The following is a 23245-nucleotide window of genomic DNA, read 5'->3' as shown; positions in this document are numbered from 1 at the left end:
GGTTGGTGCATACTAAACCCCAGCCTGATCCTGCCTCTATGTTAGGGAAGCCCCTTTCCCCTCCAGTTGTCAGGAGCCCAGCGAGGGCTGGCCTCTCCAGCTAGGGGGTCTCACACAAGAAATGGGTCCCTGCCATCCCCCTCTCACAGGGTGAGGGGAGCCAGTGCAGAGCTCTGCTAGCCAGCATGGCCAGAACCCTTTGGAAGTTGCACCTGCAAACAGGGCAGAGCTCCTGGGGCTCCAGAGTGGGGAGGATCTCTCTCAACTGCCCAAAGGCTAGGGAGCTTGTTACTGCTCAGCCCTCGAGCAATAGCTCGGAGACAGACACCACCACAACCCACAGCACTAACTGGCAAGAGGGACACTAGGAATAAAGAGCCAAGCCTGTAAAAACAAAAATCAAACTTCCTTTATTAAAAAGTTACATCACCCATTGCCCCATGCTTTAGCCTCACACTAACTTACTTTATACACAGTACAAAAGAAAAGAGGGTGGCCTAGGAAGATATAAAAGGCAGTAGTCAAACGTTTTGTACGGAACAGGGCTAGCAGCAGGGCATTAAGAGTCGAGTGGTTGGAGCAGGAAGGCAGTTGCATGGGTAGCTGGCCGGCAGCCTACTGGACTGATTGGGGTACAGCACCTTGCACGGATACTGTTACCCTGGTGCTGGAGTTTGACAAACTTCACACAAGGAGGCAATCCAGCCACGGTTCGGAATCAGGAGCCAGAGGTCTCCAGGCCTTTGGGATATTCTAGGAGTTAAGGATTCATAAGACAGGCTTTTATTTTCCCTGGCAGGCAAGTGTGTCTTAAGATCCAAAAGGCACCAGCAGCTGCGTAAAGGCTTCCAGGCATGGTTGGGTCTGGGTACAAGGCTGTTTGCAAGCCTCCAGGAAAGTCACACTAGGCTCCTCAGCTCCAGGAAGCATCTCACACACATGGTTCAGCCACAAAGGTGGCATGAGAGACAGGTGCCCAACAGGAGCCAGAGCTGGGCCTATTTCCTCTCCAAGAAGCTTGAAGATCTCATGTGAAGGGACCCAGGCCAGAGAGTTTGCCCACTGAGGCTCCAGCCTGCCAGTTGCCCCATGCAAGACAAGCTGCTCTGCGGAGCTTCCCGGAGAGAAATCCGGCATCCCGGCAGAAGCTGCTCTGTGGGTGGGTGGGCACATGGCATCTGGCCACCCCCCTTACTCGTCCTCGCCCCCGCCGTACATGTCGGCCAGCTTCCTGAAGCGGCCGCCCCAGTCCTTCAGGTAGTCGTAGTCCTGGTCCTGGTCCGAGGCGGAGGAGTTGAGGGAGCTGAGCGAGGCCGCCTCGGAGCCGCTGCCCTCGTAGTCAAACACCAGCAGGGAGTCGTATGGCGGGGCGGTGGGGTCAGTGTCGGCCGCCTTCAGGTTCTGGGGGAGGGGAGGAGCGTTCGGTTACGAGTCATCCCAGCATGCGCTCCTGGGGCGCCTCTCCAGTGCAGCGAGCTTGGGGGGAGGGGGAATTAAACAGGGCCACCCCCATCGGGGCTGGCAGGCAGCACTAAGACCAGCGAGTTGTCACCTTGAGGGGGGAGCCAACCTGGGGCCCAGGCTTTGGCAGGGGACAGGACAGGCAGGGAGCTCTCAGATGGGAAGTCAAGAGGCAGGTTTGTATCATGAGACCAGGGCACTGAAGGGCAGTTTTGCTGAGAAGTGAGACTACCCTCAGTGCCTGCATTTGGGCCTGGGGTTCCCAGATCAGTCCTTATGGAGGGTCCCCTGCTACACCCATGAGTCACTCGAGAGTCTTCCCTCCGCTTGAGTCACTGGCAGGGAGATCCTGACCTTAGGTCAGCCCAGAGCAACCCCAGCGCCAGCTGGCTTCCCACCCCAGAGGCTGGAATTTGGTCCCTCAGCTGGACCTGGGGAATTCTCTGGCAGGAGCCAGGTCCTGCCACCCCTGCCTAGGCAGGGCCAGTGCAGGCAGAGGTCCTGAGCAATCCTTGTTCCCACTGAGGTCAGTGGGAGCTGCAGCGCTCGACACCCCTGAGGAACGACAGCCGCTATGACCAGAGGCAGCTGGTCTGAGCAGAGGGCCTGGCACATCACCAGTCTGACAGCATGTGCACTCGGAGGCTGGGGCTGGTCATGCCAAGCACCCTGGCAGAAAGGAAGAGCTCAGACTGATTAACGGGTGCCACAGGCCTTCTCCTGGAGGTTGGCCTCCAGTGTTGGCCAGTGGGCTTTTCTAGACGCAACAGGGGAGAGAAAAAACAGGTCTGTGCTCTGGCCATATTCTCCACCACCCTCAGCCAGTTCCCCTGAAATCTCTACACCAGTTCTCAACCTACAGGCCACTTGCAGCCCAATCAGCACACAGATGAGGCCCAGGTGACATCCTCAGGGCCATATCTCATGGATGTGGCCTGCTAGCAGAGAGCTGCATATGCAGCCCACACCTGGACATATCCACCCACCCTCTCCACCCCCCATAGCTAGGTTACAGCCTTGGGCGAGCTACGTCCCTGACAATGAGGGCAGGGATATCAGAGCCTAGCACAGCCATAAAACCAGGCTTTCCCAGCAGCGAGGTAACTGCACCAGGCCAGGCAGATAACACCCATTGCTGACCTTGGGTGGGCACCTTGGGCCCCCATGGCGACGGGAAGGGGGACCCTGAAGTGCCACCACATAGCCAAGTACATCCTTGGGCAGAACTGGCTGCAAGAACTAGCTGTCCAGGGAATCCCCACAGCAGCAGAGCCGCAGGTGGCTAGCAACTAGCCCTGAGGGTGGTATGTGCCCAATGTATGCACATCCAGCTAGAGTGAGGACCAGATCTTGAGCTCTAGAAAGGAACTGCTGGCCCTGATCAGCCAATGCCCATGTCCAGAGCTGGCTCCAGCTCCTCACTAGGTGTCATCAGCCCAGGCTCACGTGAGTTTAGCAACACTTGCATCCCTGGCCTCACCTCTTCAATGAAGTTTCCGATCTCATCGGGGTTGGCAGGTCGAGGCCGATATTGGGGAGCTGGTAGCAGGGTTGGCACCACATCATTGCGGACGAGGACTTCGGGGCGAGCCTCCAGGCCGCGGTGCAGCTGGCTGAGGTCATAGTCCTTTAGGAGGGAGATGCACAGGGTCAGGGCCCTTCACCCAAGTTTGGCTGATCCAGAACTGGGATGTCTATCTGCCAGGCCACATCTGTCCTGGGGATGGGCACGGGCACCAGAGGGGCTCCAAAGCCATTAGTTTTGAATGCCCATGTTGCCTACTCCTGGAAACATGCAAAGCCAGAGTACGAAGATTGGACCCAGTCAAGCCAGTGCTTTGGGTGTGCTGTTACCCATTCCCCACCCCGCAACATGCCATGGGCCACTAGTGCCCACCTGGTCTTCCTCGCCACCTCCCTCCTCGCCGTAGTAGAAGACGTTGTCCCGGGTGTCGTCCTCGGGGAGCAGCAAGGGTTCCTTCACCACCTTCCTCCGCCGCACGAAGAGCAGCAGCAGCAGCAGGAGGACTGGAAGAGACAAGACAGGTCGGCGTGTGCCATGCAGCCTGCTCCAGGGGCGCTCTCCTCTTCCCCGATGGGGCCCCATGCTGCTCTCCTGGGTGCAGTGACCAGCAAGCTCCCATCTCGGAGCACTTGGCAGGAGGGCAGGCACCAGTTCTAATGGCAGGGAGCCCAGGGCACAGAAGTGAAACAGCAGGTCAGCAGTGGAGCTGGAGCAAGGTCCCAGGTCTGACCATTGGTCCTCTAGCCACTAGGTAAAGCTGCCTCACCACAGGCAGCAGCAGCAGGTCCCATCCTGCACCGCAAGACACCTGCTTCTGCAGCTCACCCTCCATGCAGGCCAGGCTAGCTTAGCTCTGGAAGACCCCACCCTGGCACAAGATGCCCATCAGCCAGGCCTAGAGCAACTCCTCCCAGGCACTCACTCAGTAGGGCCAGAATAGCCCCCAGGATGGCCAGAATGATGGGGACCCCTGGAACAGGCAGCTGCTCCTTGGGGCATGTCTCTGCATGCCCCTCACAGTTGCACACTTCTGCCTTGAGAACAGTCAGCTGGTCTTTGTTCTGGTTGTCAAAGAGCTGCAGGTAAACTTGGTAGACGTCTTTCTTCAACGGCTCCAGCAGCTTCAAGGTGAGCCTCTCCCCTGTGCAGACAGACAGTGGGATCATATGGGTGAGACAGCAGCTTGGATACCAGAGGGGAGGGTCACCAGGGGTCAGAGAACAGGCCCCCCACATCCCCTCTACCTCCCAAGCAGACCAAGACCCTACAGTGCCATGAACATGCTCTACCCAAGACCACTTCATCCCCGGAGTTTGCATCTTCCCTCCCCAATGTTCAACCATGGCATATCTGGGACTAGGATACCCAACACATGACACATGCAGAGAAATCACAAATGTAAGGCTGGAAGGGGCTGAAAGAATCATGGAATATCAGGGTTGGAAGGGACCTCAGGAGGTCATCTAGTCCAACCCCCTGCTCAAAGCAGGACCACCACCAACTAAATCATCCCAGCCAGGGCTTTGTCAAGCCTGACCTTAAAAACCTCGAAGGATGGAGATTCCACCACCTCCCTAGGGAACCCATTCCAGTGCTTCACCACCCTCCTAGTGAAATAGTGTTTCCCCAATATCCAACCTAAACCTCCCCCACTGCAACTTGAGACCATTGCTCCTTGTTCTGTCATCAGCTACCACTGAGAACAGTCTAGAGCCATCCTCTTTGGAACCCCCTTTCAGGTAGCTGAAAGCAGCTATCAAATCCCCCCTCATTCTTCTTCTGCAGACTAAATCCCAGTTGCCTCAGCCTCTCCTCATAAGTCATGTGTTCCAGTCCCCTAATCATTTTTGTTGCCCTCCGCTGGACTTTCCAATTTTTCCACATCCTTCTTATAGTGTGGGGTCCAAAACTGGACACAGTACTCCAGATGAGGCCTCATCAATGCCAAATAGAGGGGAATGATCACGTCCCTCCATCTGCAGGCAATGCCCCTACTTATACAACCCAGAATGCCATTGGCCTTCTTGGCAACGAGGGCCCACTCATATCCAGCTTCTCGTCCACTGTAACCCCTAGGTCCTTTTCTGCAGAACTGCTGCTTAGCCAATCAGTCTCTAGTCTGTAGCAGTGCATGGAATTCTTCCGTCCTAAGTGCAGGACTCTGCACTTGTCCTTGTTGAACCTCAGATTTCTTTTGACCCAATCCTCCAATTTGTCCAGGTCCCTCTGTATCCTATCCCTACCCTCCAGCATATCTACCTCTCCTCCCAGTTTAGTGTCATCTGCAAACTTGCTGAGGGTGCAATCCACACCATCCTCCAGATCATTAATGAAGATATTGAACAAAACCGGCCCCAGGACCGACCCTTGGGGCACTCCACTTGATACCGGCTGCCAACTAGACATGGAGCCATTGGGCTCAACGGGTAGTGATCGACAATCTAGCCAGCTTTCTATCCACCTTATAGTCCATTCATCCATACTTCTTTAACTTGCTGGCAAGAATACTGTGGGAGACAGTGTCAAAAGCTTTGCTAAAGTCAAGGAACACATCATCCACAGCTTTCCCCTCATCCACAGAGCCAGTTATCTCGTCATAGAAGGCAATTAGGTTAGTCAGGCATGATTTGCCCTTGGTAAATCCAGGCTGACTGTTCCTGATCACTGTCCTCTTCTCTAAGTGCTTCAGAATTGATTCCTTGAGGACCTGCTCCATGATTTTTCCAGGGACTGAGGTGAGGCTGACTGGCCTGTAGTTCCCCAGATCCTCCTCCCTTTTATTTTTATATAAAGAAGATGGGCACTACATTAGCCTTTTTCTAGTCATCCGGGACCTTCCCTGATCACCATGAGTTTTCAAAGATAATGGCCAATGGCTCTGCAATCACAGCCACCAACTCCTTTAGCTCTCTCGGATGCAGTGCATCCAGCCCCATGGACTTGTGCTCGTCCAGCTTTTCTAAGTAGTCCTGAACCACTTCTTTCTCCACAGAGGGCTGGTCACCTCCTCCCCATGCTGTGCTGCCCAGTGCAGTAGTCTGGGAGTTCATCTTGTTTGTGAAGACAGAGGCATAAAAAGCATTGAGTACATTAGCTTTTTCCACATCCTCTGTCACTAGGTTGCCTCCCTCATTCAATAAGGGGCCCACACTTTCCTTTACTTTCTTCTTGTTGCTAACATACCTGAAGAAACCCTTCTTGTTACTCTTAACATCTCTTGCTAGCTGCAACTCCAGGTGTGATTTGGCCTTCCTGATTTCACTCCTGCATGCCCAAGCAATATTTCTTATACTCCTCCCTGGTCATTTTACAAGCTTACAAGAAGTGGAAGATTGGACACAGGTCATCTAGCACAACCCCTGTGCTGAGGAAGGGCCAAGTATTCTCTAGTCCAGTGGCTCTCACCCTGCAACCTACAGGCCACTTGCAGCCCGATCAGCACAGAGCTGCAGCTCATGTGACATGCTTAGGGCCATACAGCTAGAATTAGAGGTGGCCCACAATGGTAAATAGCTTGAGAACCACTGCTGTAGACCATCCCTGATAGGTGTTTCTCCAACCTGTTCTTAAAAGCCTCCAACCGTGGAGGTTCTGCAGCCTTCCTAGGTAATTTGTTCCAGTGCGTAACTACCCTGACAGATGGGAAGTTTTTCCTGATGTCCAACCTAAACCTCCCGTGCTGCAATGTAAGCCCACTGCATCTTGTCCGGTCCTCAGTGGTTAAGGAGAACAATTTATCTCCCTCTTCCACATACATAAAAGGTTGTTACAAAATGACTGTTAGACTGGAAGGGGACATGCTGTCTCCAGACTAGACAAACCTAACTTTTTCCAATCTTGCCTGGTAGGTCAAGTGTTCTAGACCTAGTCACATGAGTGACTCCAGGCCAGCACCACCCCACGTTGCATTCTGTGGGCAAGGGCTGCGTCCTGCACTGCCTTGCCTTTGATCCACAGCCACAGTTCAAGGCTTGTTCCTCCTACTGGAGGGAAAGGGAGGAATGGGGAGCGGGCAGGTGAAGGGGAAATGGATGGTCTGAGATCTCAGGTGACCAGCGAATCCCTTCAGCAGTTACCTTTGCTGTCCATTTCAGCAGCCCAGCTCGCACCAGATCCATGGAGGAGCTCTGCTCTGAAGGGGGAGGTGTTTGGGGGCAGGTCCTTGTCGACGATGGTCAGGACCTGTGGCACTGGATTCTGGTTGCAGACAGTGATCTCCCGAGGGTCTGGCTCGGGCCCATGGTCGTTCACATCCAGGAGAGTCAGAAGCAAGGTGCCGGTGCCAGTGGCAGGAGGGGCACCTGTTGGGGACAGAGTGGAGGTTAATTGTGGCAAGTGATTCAGTCTCCTTCCCCTGGCCCAGAAGGGGAGCCCACTGCTCAGCAGGTGGGAGACCCCTGTTCTGTGCCTGACCCAGAACAGAGCTGCCCTGCCAGCCGGGGGCAGCACGTGTCAGCTCTGGAGGTCCCTGGTGCAGTCCCAACAGTGACCACCACCTGGGTCCCCACTCTAGGCTACAGGGCCTGCTTTGCCCATGACTCAGGTGAGGCTCCCAAGCCCTGCACCTTCAGTTCCACCCTAGCACTGGCTGCTTCAGACTGGTACAGTATGATGGAGGGGCCAACAAGCCAGCCTGGGCTGCTTTTAGAAGGACTCCCATCTTCCTGGGAAGGGAGCTGGGTTTTAATTTAGGTATGGTTTCTCGTGACAGCCTCGGAGGGGGCGTGGCCTTAGCACATGTGTCTCACATGGGGAGCCATCACCAGCGCAGGGGAACAAAGATGCTCTTGATCGCAGAACCGCAGCGATCAGACAAGCTCAGCCCTGCCCCCCACATTCCAGCTGCAGAGCTGTTACCATCGTCCACTGCCAGCACGATGGCCGTGTAGGTGTTGTTCTTCACAAACACAGCCTCCCTGTCCAGCTGGGCCTTTGCCGTTATAATGCCGTTTTCTGGGTGAATCTCCAGCCACCCCGCGGGGTCATTCCCAATGCGGTACCTGAAGGGAAAGAGCGTTAGGGGACAGAAGAGGCGCTAGAGCCTGGGGCAGAAGCCAGTTTGTAGGGGGAGGCTGTTCTGGAAGGTGCCTCCCAAGACGCTGAGAGGCCAGAGTCAGCACCACTGACAGCGGGCGGCTTTCGGTGGCACTTGGGCACTGAGCTGGGCAGCTCCTGCCCAAATCACGGCTTCCCTGGGGGCTCCGTACTCCCGCGCAGCAGGCGCTGAACTCCAGAGTGTGGAGCCCAGAGGTTCTGTCCTGCAAGGGCTGCCGCGCCAGCCAGTCTGTTCAGGGACGGGAGCAGTGGCCATGGGATACGGTGTGTTTGACAAGGGCCAGTCCAGAGGCTTCGCTGCCCATGGTTTACAGGTCCAGACTGTATCAGTCTCTGTTTGGCCTTGGTGAGCCTGGCTGTTTAGGCACGAAGCTGGGTTCTGTATGTGGATTACCAGCCCAGGCTCCCAGTCCAACACCACCACTTACCGGATTGTCTGACTCTGCATTTTGTCTGGGTCCTGAGCCATGTAGGAGGTGATTTTCTGCCCAATAGGCACGTCCTCCGAGACCTGGGCTGTCCTGATGGGTGGGTCGAAGACAGGTGCCTCGTTCACATCCTCCACGTTCACCGTGACGGTGGCCGTGGAGGTTGAGAGCTTCACGACAAAGGGCTCCTCATTGGTGGCTGCCACGTAGAGGATGAACTGGCTTCTCACCTCAAAGTCCAAGCCCTGGGAGGGACGAGAAGGAAAGGTGAAGCCAGGCCTCTTGCCTCATGCCCAGGAGGGCGGGCGGGCAATTCCTCCAGCAACGTGGGAGCCGGCTGCTCTAGACTTAGCTACGTGGCAACGCCATGTGCTCAGCTGTGCTGCAGAATGGCCCCAGGTTTTGATGCAGCTACTTCAGTCCGGCAGGACGCTGGCACCGGGGGCAGCCAGCGCTTTGCCCTGCAGCACACCAGCCCAGTTTTAAGGCAGGCAGATGCCCCTCACGCCCAGAGGCGCACTGGTCTAGCTGCCCATGAAACCCAAGCCCACCCTACCTTGGCTGTTCGCAGAATGCCCTCATTGGTCTCGCGATCCGTGGTGACGGTGAAGAAACCTCCTTCGTTGCCTCGCACAATGGTGTACACAGCCCGCCACGCTGCTGTGTTGACCTCGTCTGTGTCTGTCACGGTCAGCCTCTGGACCTCGCGCCCCGCTTCGTTCTCTGGCACCGCCACGGTGTACTGCAACACAGGGGCATGCAGGTCATGGTCAGCCACACGGTCACAGCTCAGAGCAGAGACAGCGCCCCCCTGAGACCTGGGCCTTCTCCACTGGCCAGCAGCACAAAACAGCCAGTGGGGACAGCGATCGCTCCTTGCTCTCCCACCCCGCCCCACTCTTCCTGCTCATGGCATAGGACAAGACAATAGATTGCAGTCCTTGCCTGGAACCACGACCTCACTGTCTGTGCAGCACCTAACAATGGGGCTGATCCAGCTGGAGCCCCTGAAAGGGAGACATCTGGGGCACCCTGGCTGTTTGATCCCCTACAACTGGGGTAGGCTCAGGATAGCAGCAGCCTGTGCAGAGAGCACTTCATGTGGCTCCTAGCCAAGAGATGCTTTGGGTGAAGGAATGGCCCCTTTTCCTTGCAGTCTTCACGGTGCCTGCCATCTCCCCCCACCCGATCCCAGGGAGGTGAATGGGACAGGACACCCCAGCACAGCTGGTACTCATGAGGGTGATGGAGTAGGTACCGTTCTGGGGTCAAACACAGGAGCGTTGTCATTGGTGTCCGCAATCTTGATCACAGCGGATGCAGTGGCTGTTAAGCCTTCCCCATCCAGGTCTGCAGCCTGCAGCGTCAGCGTGTATTCTCTCACTCTCTGGGGGGGAGGCAGACATTCCAGTCAGTGGTAGAGATGGATAGATAAGACATTAGCAGTGCTGCCTCAGATGCCAGTTCCCTGTAACCCTTTCACACAGTCCCCAGCAGCCAGGGCATGTCAAGCTGACTACGAGAGTCCACCATGCTTCAGGACTCCCTGGGCAGGGGTCTGCTCAGATCTCAGAGGCATGCATCAACAGGGAGCCCTTCTCCCCTGCAGCAGCCCACAGTTCTCCAGCCAGGGAGAGCCACTGCAGGAGTCTTCTGGTGTCAAGCCCAGATTTATAAGCCTGGGCATTTCCTGCAGCCCCTTTCAGACCATCGAGAGGCAGGCTGCTAACAAGGAGCCGTCTCCTTCATAGGCTTGTGCCATACAGCTGCCCTTGCTGGCACAAGCTGGAAAAGGACTCCATCCTTGGCACACTTCAGTAACTGAAGATGTTGCCACCCTCCTTCATGGAGCTTTGCTATGGCAACAGCTGCCATGCTTCCAAGCCCACATCTCTGCTCACCTCTCTGTCTAGGCCACTTGCAATCACACTGATGGCTCCAGTGGCTCTGTGGATGGTGAACATCTGGGGATGGGGTTCCTTAGGCTCTTGGTTCAGGATGGAGTATGCAATGACCCCATTGTAGGACTCTATAGCATCATCTGCATCTGTGGCAGTTACTTGCATCACAGAGGTACCTGAGAGAGTGGGGTAGAGTTGGAGGAGGTAGTGGCTTGCTCCTCCCCGATCAGGAGGCAGAACATTTCCCCTGAGGAGCGCTGCAGCTTCATACAAGATGCTTAGAATTTTTAGGAGCTCAGAACAATAGCAGAGACTCTGCCAATGGAGAACGGAGCCAGCGTTGGGCTCATCATCTTCAGTAGGAAGGAGAGCTAACTGCTCTGAGGACATTGGCAAGCCACACAAAAGGGTGTGTAAGTGGGCACCACATTCATGGACCAGTGGCTTGGGGAGCCTGCCTGACCCTTCAGGGCTGCCAGAGACCAGAGGCTTGTAAGAGATTATCAGGGCTTGATTTGTGTTCTGTACTGACAGCACATGGATTGCAGGGGCATGGATGCAGACACTATCAGAGATGTCAAAGGCAGAATCCCACCTGCTAACAGGGACACCCCAGACCCAGCCCATGCTCTGTCCCACTAAGGGCTAATGGAGCAGAGCCCAGGGATGCAGATTTCTGGAGCCTGGATCACTATCAGCAGGACAAAGCTATTTCCACCCATTCCTCCTACCTGGCAGTGCTCCTTCCAGGACTGAGCCTTTGAAGAGCTCCTGGGTGAATTGGGGTTTGTTGTCGTTCTGATCAGTCACGGTGATGATGATCTCCATGGGCTCCTCCACAGGTTTGCCATTCTCAGACACGGCATGAGAGAAGAGCTACAGACAAACGAGAGGGCTCTGAGCTCCACCATGCTCCCTTCCACCAGCGACCGGCTCAGAAACAGGCCCCCTCGTCAGTAGGGCTCTGCCCACCTGCCACACACAGGGCTTGGGTGACTTACGTGGTATTTGTCGATGTCTTCTCTGTCCAAGGGCTGAGTCACCATCATCCAGCCGGTCTTGGCCTCGATGGTGAAGATGCCGTTGGGAGGGGTGTCTGCACCTTGCCCTGTGATGCTGTAGATGATCTTGGACTCTTTATCCCTATTGGATTTGATCTAGGGGGAATCAAAGCATGTACATGGTGTAACGAAGGCGGAATTAGACTAGCACACTGCAAGTCACAGCTCGGTAACTGACGTGAGTAGGGCCAGACTGAAAGATGGATAAACTTGCATTCAGACAAGATCAACAGTGGGAAACCTTCAGGAACCCACTGTGCTCCAGCAAATACAGAAGAATCTGCTGCAACAGCATCTAGGGGAGTGCAAGGATTTTCCTCTACTGTAATTCCTGACAGTGGGATTCTGTAGTTCATTACTATTTTAATAGGGATTAAATTGTTAAAATGCCAATGATAGAACATTCCACAACTAGAATATGGAAGTGTATAAATATGCCGAACATAGCCCTGCCCTCCCAAACTGGCAGAGCCCCACCACCTTTTCAGAAGCACCCACTGGCAAAAAGCAAAGTCAGCACCTGTGCAGTTAGGCACGTGACATGTTTAGGTCCAGCAACAAGAGACCCGGCAGCACCTGCCTGCCCAAGAGGCAGCGTTCAGGCAGGTGAAGGCAGGTTTGAGATGCTTCCCTACCTGAACCAGCTTTTTAGGGAACGGGCCCCTCTCATTTTCAGGAACCCTTATCGGAGGGATCACCCAGTCCCTCTTCTGTCTCTGCAGACCAGGTCTGGCCTGTGGGAACATCAGCACCTCTGCTGGGTGGCCTGGAGCAGATTCCTACAGGGAGAAGGAGACATCCATGTGTACAAGAAACAAGCCCAGGGATCCCAGACCAGCCAGCGTGTAACCCTGGGTTAGCGTGGTGCCAGCCGGCGGCTCCTTTACGCAGAGCGTGCTGTGAGCACAGACCTGGAGTCAGACTTGCTGACCGTTCAGACACGGACGCTGCAGGAGGCCAGACCACATACATGATCCAAGCCAGACACAGAAATAAAGTGCAATGGAGAAGGTTGCACTCTGGGCCCAGTGTGACCAGGGGCCAACTTGGCAGTCCAGGGAGAGCTACAAGTGGCGATTCCCACTGAGCCCCACTCCTGGGCTGCTCTAGCCATGAAAGCAGTTGCTAGACCAGCGTCATTCTCCATGTAACCGACTCCCAGCAAAGCAACAGGCAGTTAGTGGGCTGGGCGCACTGGCAACACTGCAGCGTTAATGGTTGGGGGACTGGCCTTCCCACCCCCGTCTCTCGTAGGGGCCATGATCAGCCAGGGCACCTTGCCATCCCGTGGGGGAACAAGGTTTGCTAGTGCTGTATTCTACCCAAGGCACAAAGGTTGCCATAGAGTCAGCCCTCTGCGCTCCCTACAGGCCTGCCAGCTGGCACGAGCGTTACCTGTGCTGAGCGAGGGCTTTGGTTCTTCACAGTCACTGAAGCAGAGAATTTCTTGCCCGTGGAATCCCAGGCACTCACAGTAAAAGTCTTCCCCTGCCCAGGCAGCTGGGTTTGGTGTCTCACCAGGACCGTCCCATCCGCCAGCACCCGGAAGTCAGCATCATCTGCATCGTACAGCGCTAGCTTCCATCTCGTGCAGTCCTCAAACCTCACTGGGGAGGAAGGGCTCTGTTAACAGGCTCCCGCCACGCACAGGACGGCAGGAGACAGGCTAACTGCAACGGCTTCCAGCTTGAAGGGGTTTGCCTATCTAGTCATTTTCATGTTACCCCTTTCCCAAGCCATTGTGCCCGAGCACACGTCATCGTTCCCTGGAGTGGCCAGCCTGGAGCCGGCCTTCTGAGCTACCCAGCCACATGTGCAAACAAGTTTCTCAATGCCAGAAGGGAGAAGGGAGACAGGAACGTGACTGATCAGATATCTCCAGCGAGACTCTGGGTAACCCGCTAGGAGGCAGTAAGTGTTTAAGCCAGACATGTGACAGCACCCACCATACAGGAAGGGGCAGGGGAAATCTGGACTTATCCTCCAATGTGATCAGCTAAGTCTGCTCTCAGACAACTGGAGCTGCTGACTCAGCTAAGACAGGCTGTGCCTAGTGCAGTCAGCGAGCCCAAACAGAGGCTGGGTTTCTGAAACTGGCCGTAGGAACGGTTATCTCCCTATAGTAATACACCAAGGTCAGAATCCTGATGGGTCTGTCGGCCTGGGCCCCTACCACACAGCACATGGCCTTCCAAGCTTGGGTAAGTGAGGGCGACGGTGCCACTTTAGAGACGCAGCATCGCTTGCTATTACACCTCCAGAACAAGGCAGTAAGTCAGCCGCCTGTCGGTTAGCACCCATGACTGTGCAGTTCCAGACAAGAACTCCACCTCCATGCTGTCTGCAGACAGCCTTGTTAACAGGAGGCAGAGGGATGGAGCAATTAGCAGGAGGGCCAATTCTCCTGCAGTAGGAACTACCTGCCAGAGAAGAGCCTGTGATGGCCTGACTCAGTTTAGAGGTTTAGTTGCATTAGGAGTTGGGAATGCAAGAGGCGGACTGCAGGGCTGAGGGCTTTGGGCAAATCCCACACCAGGTGCATGATACCTTGGCAAAGACTCCAAGAATGAGCCTTTGCACTGCATGCTTCAGTCATATTGTATCCTGGCCACACCCTAACTCCTTGCACAGAGTGCCCACAGGGCACACCATTTCTATCCCAACAACCATGCTGCTAGGCCAGACTTACCCAGTTCACCAGAGCTACCCCAGCCCTGTGTGGCCGAGTGCATTGGGCCAGCAGTTAACGAGAGCACTCTAGGTCTTCTTAGACCTCTCTACCACCAGCTCTTCCACAAGCTAATGCTGCCTAGGAGAGCTGCAGCCAGGACCTCAGTCATAGAATCCTAGAATACCAGGGTTGGAAGGGACCTCAGGAGGTCATCTAGTCCAACCCCCTGCTCAAAGCAGGGCCAACCCCCAATTTTTGCCCCAGATCCCTAAATGGCCCCCCTCAAGGATTGACCTCAACCCTGGTTTAGCAGGCCAATGCTCAAACCACTGAGCTACTCCTCCTTGGGCAGGAAGGCTGTACTCACCTTGTGCTGTAGGCCAGTGGTCCCAAAGCTTTTGCAATGGGATAGTTTACGGATTCTTGCAAACACCCACCCTGCCATTCACTATTGCCTGGGCCCCCATTCCATACCACACCCATGAAATGCATGGCAACTGGTCTGGTAGAAGAGAGACTTCCTGTAAGCCAGGAAAGCCAGCACCCTGTGACAGCCAGCTCTGTAGACTACTGCATGGAAGCCTGTTTGGGGCATGCTCCCCTTTTCTTTGCCATTGCGGGGCTGAGGTCACACTCCGGAACATGGCTTTGGCTGCGACCTGCGTTCTCAGTGCGAATACCCTAGGAGACGAGGGCTCCCATAGCCACGTCACAAGTACGGGCACATGTAGCATGCCAGCAGGTCTACGCTTGGCTGCCAGTTTAGAGGGGCGCCATGCCCTACAGGGGCAGCCAGAGAGCAGGGTAATGGCAGGCAGGCTTGGAACAGTACTCCAGACCCAGGGCTTCCCTATCCCATGCTCTTGTTTAGGAGGGGTTTCTGCCCACGCTCCAGCGGCAGGGAATCCAGGAATCCCTCTGGATAATGCAGAGGCCAGTCACTGGTCTCCAGAAGTCCACATGTGTAAGAGCCTGATGTGAGGCCATGCAACTGCTTGGCCTGTTGGGTAATCTGCCCCCAGCAGTGAGTTACATGCATGTTTCTGGTCTGCTTTCAGACGCTGGGCCCAGGAGGAGTCACTGACTCCCAGGTAGCACTGAGAGGTCTAGCCTCTGCTATGCAGGTATTTAAATGGCCAAGTTATTCAATCAGACCTGTTCCACTTCCTGCTCCTGCCATGCTGATCCAGCCACAGAGCCTCCCTCACCAAGGATGGGGCAGCTGTTGCATGGGGAACACTGTGCAGCTCTGTAGAGTGGCTTTGGAGGTGTGAGACTGGGGGGCAGTTCCTCACAGCTGGAAGGACAGGCCCTCTGCTCCCTGTTTTGCACAGGAAGATGCTCATGCTCTGACCACTGCAGCCAAGAGCAGGTGTCGGGCAGAACACCAAGTAGCCTGTACAGGAGGGGACTGTACCACCCTTAGATCAGGGGCATGGAGTGAAGCCTGGCCCATTCTCCAGTTAAGAGCTTTTAGGGCTGTCAAGAGAAGGCTGCAACTGCCCACCAGCGTGGCTGGTCTTTGAGAAATCCAGGGTCACTGTGCGATCTCCTCCCTTCCAGGGGCAGGAACAGTCAGGGAGCAGCTTGCTGCTCCACTCACTGGAGATCAGGCCCAGCTAGACTGGTCATGTCTTAGCAACTCTGACCTTCCCTGTGACCTGGGAGCAGTTACAAGAAACTGACTCTCCATGGACTGACTCCTCCACAGGTCCCGGACTAGGGCGGCTAGCTCAGTATAGGTACCAGCCTCTCTGGGATGGGTGAGTGGAGGGAGGAGGCTGGTGACAGGAAACCCAGTAACTGCAGCACAGGTGCCTTGAGGCAGCCCATGCCTGGAGGACCCCATGCCTGGAGGATTCCAGGTGCTCTTCAGTCCTGCAATCACCAGTTGGTTCCCTTGCCATGCTAGGAGCCGACAGCAGGTGCCGAAGTCCTCCCACTCTCATGGGATCTAGCCTCCAGCAGGCTGTGGCGTTGCCCGTGCCTGCTCCGAGCAGGGCTAACCAGCACCATGCAAGCCCAGCTGCTGGGCTTCAATAGTGCTCCCTTGTTACTAGCCCTAGTGAACTGCACCGGTGGGAAGGTTTTAGAGTGCCCAGTGCAGACAGAGCCCTTATCACCACACACCATCTGTGGTCTTGGACAAGAATTCCCGAGGGCCATGCACGAAAACCTATCTCCCAGAGACAGCACCAGCCTCAGCCATTACACACTCAAGGGGAGCTGCACTTGCATCCAGGATCACACAAACCCTGCAATAAAAACACAAGCTCTTTCCACACTTAACATGGCCCGGGGGCCCTTAAGGCTTCGGCTCCTTTGTAATTGTCAGCCTGCATGTCCATGAGACTGCCCTGGGCCAGCTCAGCTGCTTTGGCACATTATAAGCCCCAACCTGCAGCAGCAGCCTGGACAGGACCAGGCAGTCTTAGAGTGATACTTTGGGGAACACAGGCCTCCATTTCTCAGAGAAGGGACAGCGTTTGCAACAGACATCTCTGCTCTAGGATGGAGAAAACAGGAAGGCTTCCAGCTCCCCACATCCAGCCAGACCCAGCAGAGGTACTCCGAATGAGCTGCGCACTCGGGTCAGCTCGCCGGCCTTGGCTCGCTGAAAGCACTCACCACTTAGTGGTATTTCGAGTTCTGCAGCCATTAGGTAAGCCCATCACCGAAGCTAGAGTTCTGCACGCAGTTACTGGAAACAGCCTCCTCCCCCAGGACGCTTCAAAACAGAAAGAGTAAACAAGGGCTTGCAATGCTGCCCTGCATCAGACCATGCAGGAGACAGATACAGCCCCTAGAGCTCTGGGACTGCTGGTCACAGTCCCCACCAGAAGCACTGCAGCAGAAAGCTCCCACCACTGCATAGATGGCAGGCGCCAGGAGGTCTATGGAAGCGGTTATTGCTTGCCTTTAACCCTGAGCAGAGCCACTTCATGGCCCCTAGGTCTTGGGCCCCAGCCCAGCAAGCAACTGCCTCCGCCTGGCATTCACCACAAGGATACCCAGCCTTGGTACCAGCTGGGCAGGAAGGCAATGCTTTCACTCAGACAGCAGAGGAAGCCCTGTAATAGGCAAGGCCAATAGGACGCCCTTTGCACGAGCCCTGTAGTACAGGCAAGGACTGCACCTACACCCAGGAGTCTTCTGCATCACTTCCCTGGACAGAGGCTTCAGTGTAATCAGAGCTGACCTGTGTGTCTGAGATGGACTAATAGCAACCCGCCAACTCCTCCTCCACACTGGAGAATTAGCAGTTACACTTCAGAACATTAAGTGCATGTGATTTTTTTAAGATGCATTTTGATCCCTGTGTAATGCTGATTAGAGGACTCAAATAGCTCCGGATATTAAATCTCTCTTAACGGCCTGCTTTTCAGCACCACAGTGCTACTCTAAAGAGTAATTTGTAGCAGGCTTTCCAGCACAAGGGGAATTAGAACAAGCTAGGAGATCAGCACCTCCCCTCTCTCCAGCATGCATGGAATTTTTGCAGCCCCTGTGTTGACATACCAAAGGTCTGTCTCAAGGCCTCTACTTTACAAAGGTCAGGCTGTGTGAGAGGTGAAGGAAGAGCAGAAAGCCTGCTTTGGTTAAATCCTCCCTACGCAAAGCAGTAAACACCACTGTGTGGACGCAGCACCCCCAGGGTCCTCTTACAGCAATCCCTGATCTGAAGCTACTAGTGCAGGGTTTCTAGTCAAGCTCAAAGCACTGGGAAGGCAACATTGCCATGCCAAGGGAACAACTGGCATTTTGAGGAACGTTAATTGGGCTTTGGGCACTAACCAAGTAACTGCTCTGCAGGCTGGATTTGGCTAGTTTTGCAGGCCAGTGAATTACTGAACAGCATGGATCTGGCTTATAATGGGAGAGCTCCCTGGATCCACTGCACATTTCTGTTAGGTATTTTATTTGTTTTTACATCTCCAGACAGAAGAGTGAGCTTTGAGAGCCTACAGCTTGGGCTACGCTAGAAAATTAGGGTAGTTTAACTACATTGTGTGAAAAATCCACACCCCGAGCGGTATAGTTAAGCCGACCTAAGTCCCTGCGTAGATCACACTAGGCTGACGGAAGAATTCCTCAGCCTAGCTACTGCTCGTCAGACGGGATTACCCACATGGGGACAGGAGAACCCCTGCAGTCTACACGGAAGTGCTCCAGCGTGTAGGCAAGCCCTTGTCACACGCAGGTGTAGTCTCTCCTTCCCCTCACTGTGAGGGAGGCTCTGGCCCATGGGGAAGGGAAGTCTTTCTTCCACAGAGCAGGGGGTGACTTTAAATCAACTAAGTTCTGGTGTCCTGAAATCACACCAGCAAGCATGGAGTTAAGTGCATTCCAGTCCCTGGAGGGACGGCGGAGGAGACAGACCAGCCTCTGTTCGGAGTACAATGCGCACATTTCACATCCCCGGAACCATGCCCAGGACTGGCTCGGCTCATCTCAGCACCTGATCCGCACTCCCTGGGCCCACTGCAGGGTGGGCCAGCAGAGGCAGGGAAGAGAGTCCAAAGCTGAGCCATTCCCCGCATTCGGGACCCTGGGGAGGTCACCCCGCAGGTGACTGGAGCATGTCTATTGGGCAATGAAACACCCACCTCACTTCAAGAATTCTGCACTGGCACCCGCTGCCATGCTTGAGCAGGCCTGGAATGCAAGGGCAGGGACAGGCCCACTGACTGCCATTTCAGGCCATCTAACCCAGGCATTGGCTGGGGGTGGGGGATTTAAATGCCACCCTCCAACGCCTGGCACTAGCCATCAGGACATGGGTTCAGGGGTGCTGCCACCAGGATTCTGCCACATGCACAAAGACCAGAGAGATGCAGCCCTGCCAAGCTGAATCATGCCTGGGGCTCCCAGGTCAGTCTCAGGAGCAAGCAAATTTATCTACAGCCCCAGCATGGGGGAGACTCCAGCCCAGAAGCAGCAGCCCTAACTCAACAAGCAGAGCCGCTTTAGCTGGAAGGGAGGGGTTGCTGCAGGGGAAGGCGGGGGAGTATCTGTTAAGACATGACACCAGCCAAAATAAGCTAACAGGCCTGGCAGGGCTGGATTAACCTTTTGTGGGTCCGGCGCCAAACTTATTTGTGGGCCCCCATGGGAGCAGTGGAGCATGGTGCAGGGGGGTCAGTCCCCAGAGCGAGGGGCCAGCCAGGGGCAATGGGGCATGGCAAGGGCAGCCCTGTTCCACACAGCCCAGTGCGAGGCCATTATTTATAAACTGGCAGTTGCCAGACACAGTGGCACGCCTGGCCCTGTGCTGCCAGTGTGCCCCCTGCCCTTGGGGGCAGCCCCAGGCCACACCACACAGCCCGCCCTCCCCCCAAATCCTCCTGACTCTGTATGGCCAGAGCCCCCCCCAGCCCCACTATGCCTAGCACCCCTCCCAGCCCCCTCCACACAAATGCACAGCGCCCTGCACAACACTACCCCTGCCCAGGGCCTCCCAGCCCACAGCCCCACAACTGCCCAGCACCCCACAGAACCCCCACTCCCTAGTGCGCTAACAAACATCCTCCCTGCCCCCTCACAGCTCAGCAGTGCCCCCACAAGAAACCCACTCCCCCACACCCTGCCTCCTGTCCGCACTCACTGGCCCTGCTGGGAGGTGACTGTCTGCCAGGCTGAGCAGCAGCACCGCCAGAGCTGGTCTCGGGGCTCCGGTCCCTCGGGAGTGGTGTGATCTGCCAAGCCAGGACCTGCCCCAGCCTAAGATGCACTTCCCCTGGAGGGGCCCAGCCAAGCTCCCCGCACTGTCCCCTGCCCCCCACCCAGCTGAGACTGGCCAGGCTTCTGCCCCAGTCCCAGGAGAGACAGGTGGGGACCCACAGGCGGTGGGAAGCAGAGGCTGCCCGGAGCCGGAGGTGCACTGAGGTCCGGCCAGGGAGCAGAGAGGAGCAGGGGGATGGGGCCGAGGAGGCAGCAGGCCAAGAGGAGCAAGTGGTGGGGGGTCAGAGTGGTCTCAGGGTGCAGAGCAAGCCAGGTCAGTAACTGCCTCACAGAAAGCTCCCTCCCCACAGCTTCTCCCAGGGTTTGCTCAGAGCCCGGTTCACAGGACGCTCTAGTCCTGCGCCATTGCCCTGGGCGGGTGGGGCTCAACAAGGTGTGGGAGTCTCCAGCCGTTTGGACGTTAGCATTTCAAAGGCTGCATTCCCCAGGACAAAGCCTCCTGCACTCCAGGGGGAGGAGCAGAGATAAAGAGGAGACAGGCCCACTCTTTCTTCAGGGATAGAAGCAGTTTTTATGAAGTGTTGTAGGCCTGGGGGATTTATGACCACGGACGGCCAAGTTCACCAGAACTCAGGGCAAAGTTATAAACACAGAGTGGAAATTTCCCCTACTTTGGGGTGGGACAGACATGAGACAGCCTTTGCAGGCTAAGCCCTAACTACATTAAGGAAGTTTCCACTAAACGTGTAACCCCCCAGTCTGAATTAGGGCTTTAGCAATTCAACTGCCGCAGAAAAGGCCCTTGAGCCGCTCCCCATTTGGAAATAGACTCTCCTCTATAGGGTCTGATCAGATCATCTGCTGACCGCACTTCAGAGGGACAAAGCAGCCAGGGCCTGGCGCTCTCCATTTCCGCTTTCAGAAGTGCCAGCACTGGTCTAACTAACGCCCAGGAAGCCCGGAGGATCGGGGTTTAGGGAAGGAGGCCACAAGACCTCCCAAACTGCACTGGGTGAGAAGAGGGAATCAGAATTAACCCTCCATTCCAGGACAAGTTTTGGAGCCTGCTGGATACTAGAGAATAAGCTAGAATGTCAGGGCAGGTTTTGCGTTAGGAGCAGCCAGGAAGCTGCTGAGCCGTTACATCTCCAGGGAACCTCACTCAGCATGCAGCGTTTCCTCACCTAGGCTGCCTGGGAACCCTCCATTATTTGTGCTCAACGGGAGCCCAGGGAGAGGAGGTCTCTGCCCCGAGGACCTCGCAGTCTGGCAGAGCCGATGAACCAGTGGAGGGGTGGAAGAAGGGAATGGAAGCCAGCTCTTCCTGACAGGACTCAGCGGCATCACAGCAGAGCATTTGGGGCTCCACTTTTCAATGGCTCTCGCGGTGCAAGCCTGGCCAGTGGCCCACCGGAGGCCAGGGAGGGACAAGCAGAGGGGAATGGCCAAGCGCAAAGGGACAGAGCAGGAGCCACACCCCAGAGCATCAAAACCAGTCTCAGCCTGGGGTAACCCAGAACCACGCTGCCCTCGGAGCCCAGGGGAAGGACTAGCACACAAGGCAGAGGCGATCAGCCAACACCACCCACCCCACAGGCAGGGGGCAGACGGGGCTCATGGGGGAGCACCTGGCGGGTGAAGCCAGCCAAGGGCATGTCCCGCAGCTGCTGCAGCATTCAAGTCCCACAGGGCAGCGAGCAGCACCCCGTGGGCATGACCCAGAGCAGCCAAGTGTCTCCGCCCCCCACGGGCTCTGCCCCACTGCCCCCGGCATCCCGACCCCGCCAGGGAGGCAGCCTTACCTTGGCCCAGGACCTGGCCCCGGAGCAGCTGCGCACGGGGCACCACGAACGCGAACCGCTCCAAGGCAAAGCCAGCCCGGCACGGCTCCGCCGGCTCGCCCAGCTGCCAGCCCACCTGCGCCAGGGAGAGCTGGGTTAGCCCCCCACGGCGCGGCCGGCCCCCCTCCAACCCCGCAGCCCCCCCCCCCCCCCCCCGGCGCGGCCGGCCCCCCTCCAACCCCGCAGCCCCCCCCCCCCCCCCCCGGCGCGGCCGGCCCCCCTCCAACCCCGCAGCCCCCCCCCCCCACGGCGCGGCCGGCCCCCCTCCAACCCCGCAGCCCCCCCCCCCCCCACGGCGCGGCCGGCCCCCCTCCAACCCCGCAGCCCCCCCCCCCCCCCCACGGCGCGGCCGGCCCCCCTCCAACCCCGCAGCCCCCCCCACGGCGCGGCCGGCCCCCCTCCAACCCCGCAGCCCCCCCACGGCGCGGCCGGCCCCCCTCCAACCCCGCAGCCCCCCCACGGCGCGGCCGGCCCCCCTCCAACCCCGCAGCCCCCCCCCACGGCGCGGCCGGCCCCCCTCCAACCCCGCAGCCCCCCCCCCCCACGGCGCGGCCGGCCCCCCTCCAACCCCGCAGCCCCCCCCCCCCCACGGCGCGGCCGGCCCCCCTCCAACCCCGCAGCCCCCCCCCACGGCATCCCCCAAAGCCCCGGCCCGCAGCCCCCCTCCGGCCCCGCGGAGGGCTCCCCTCCAGCCCCGGCACACGCGGCCAGAGGGGGTCCGGGGGCCCCTCCCCGGGGTCCGGGCAGCGCGGCGCCGTTACCTGCAGCAGGAGCAGGAGGCAGAGCCCGGGCAGGCGGCCCCGCGGCGGCCCCATCTGTGCGGCGGGGCGAGGGGGACGCGGCGGCTCCATCTCGCCCCGCCTGCCCCGCCCCGCGCCTTTAAAGCGGCGGCTCCAGGTGAGGCGGGACCAGGTGCCGCCCCGTCGGCTCCGCCCCGGGAGGGGCTCAGCCCGTGTGCGCGGCGCGGGGCGGCGCCAGGGCCCGGCCCTTTCCGCCCCGAGAGCCCCCCGGGCCCCATAGCTCCTCCTGCCCCCCACCCCCAGAGCCCCCCCGCACCTCCCCCCGTTATCCAGCCTCCCGCTAGAGCCCCTCTGTCCCTCCCCCACCCTGCCCCAGAGCCCCCCCGCACCTCCCCACATTATCTAATCTCCCCCCCGAGCCCCTCTGTCCCTCCCCCACCCTGCCCCAGAGCCCCCTGCAGTTTAAACCGGGTTCCTGCACAGACTATAACTGCGTCTACACTGGGCCCTTTGCCAACACAGTTGAACCGGTTAGGGAGGCCCAACCCTGTCACAACATACAAAGAGCATTATTTGGATCTGTTTTGTTTAGGCCTAGTAACGAATAGAGACAAAATTGTACATTATTTGTACTGAGTGCAATAAAAGCCTACATAAAAAATTACAATGATTTGGAAAAAAAAAAAAAAAACCGGTTAGGGGGATGGTTTTTTCACACTCCTACTGACATGGCAATGTTAGCAAAACCTTTAAATATGCCTGAGTGATGCTTCTTAAAGGAAGGCCTTTACCAGCAGGGTTGGGCGGTGGGAATTCCCCTGGAGCGGGACTCTGCTGTCAGAAGTTTGGGAAGTGCAGCTTTACAATGCCCTGTTTGGGT

At 57.1% G+C, this 23245-nt stretch overlaps 1 protein-coding gene across 2 annotated transcripts; it reads right to left on the bottom strand.

Annotated features, from left to right (window-relative positions):
* Positions 1-387: 387 nt before the first annotated feature.
* On the bottom strand, positions 388-22580 carry CDH3 (cadherin 3). 2 transcript variants are annotated; one of them, XM_037877527.2, is made up of 16 exons: positions 22387-22580; positions 21587-21701; positions 12827-13038; positions 12067-12210; positions 11372-11527; positions 11102-11246; positions 10371-10546; positions 9728-9856; positions 9026-9211; positions 8470-8714; positions 7844-7986; positions 7063-7287; positions 3909-4127; positions 3359-3489; positions 2942-3088; positions 388-1401 (listed from the first exon to the last, which is right to left on the bottom strand). In XM_037877527.2, exons 1-16 carry the CDS (start codon positions 22474-22476, stop codon positions 1192-1194), a joined length of 2673 nt encoding a protein of 890 aa, XP_037733455.1. In that variant the 5' UTR covers positions 22477-22580; the 3' UTR covers positions 388-1191. The 2 variants fall into 2 exon arrangements, with proteins under 2 accessions (XP_037733455.1, XP_043382130.1); XM_043526195.1 differs by having other exon boundaries at positions 21587-21706; positions 22389-22511.
* Positions 22581-23245: the final 665 nt, after the last annotated feature.

The sequence above is a fragment of the Chelonia mydas genome, chromosome 12 (assembly GCF_015237465.2).
Source record: "Chelonia mydas isolate rCheMyd1 chromosome 12, rCheMyd1.pri.v2, whole genome shotgun sequence".
Classification (NCBI taxonomy): Eukaryota; Metazoa; Chordata; order Testudines; family Cheloniidae; genus Chelonia; species Chelonia mydas.
The sequence above is the reverse complement of the archived record's forward strand: the minus strand, read 5'-3'. Positions and strand labels throughout refer to the sequence as shown.

Excerpts from the sequence above, each read along its gene's own strand:
- CDH3 (XM_043526195.1), bottom strand. The coding sequence starts at position 22,476 with ATGGAGCCGCCGCGTCCCCCTCGCCCCGCCGCACAGATGGGGCCGCCG. Across the intron at positions 10,547-11,101 it reads CCTGGAAGGAGCACTGCCAG|GTACCTCTGTGATGCAAGTA; the intron begins GTAGGAGGAATG and ends CCACTCTCTCAG. Across the intron at positions 8,715-9,025 it reads GCATTCTGCGAACAGCCAAG|GGCTTGGACTTTGAGGTGAG; the intron begins GTAGGGTGGGCT and ends CGTCCCTCCCAG.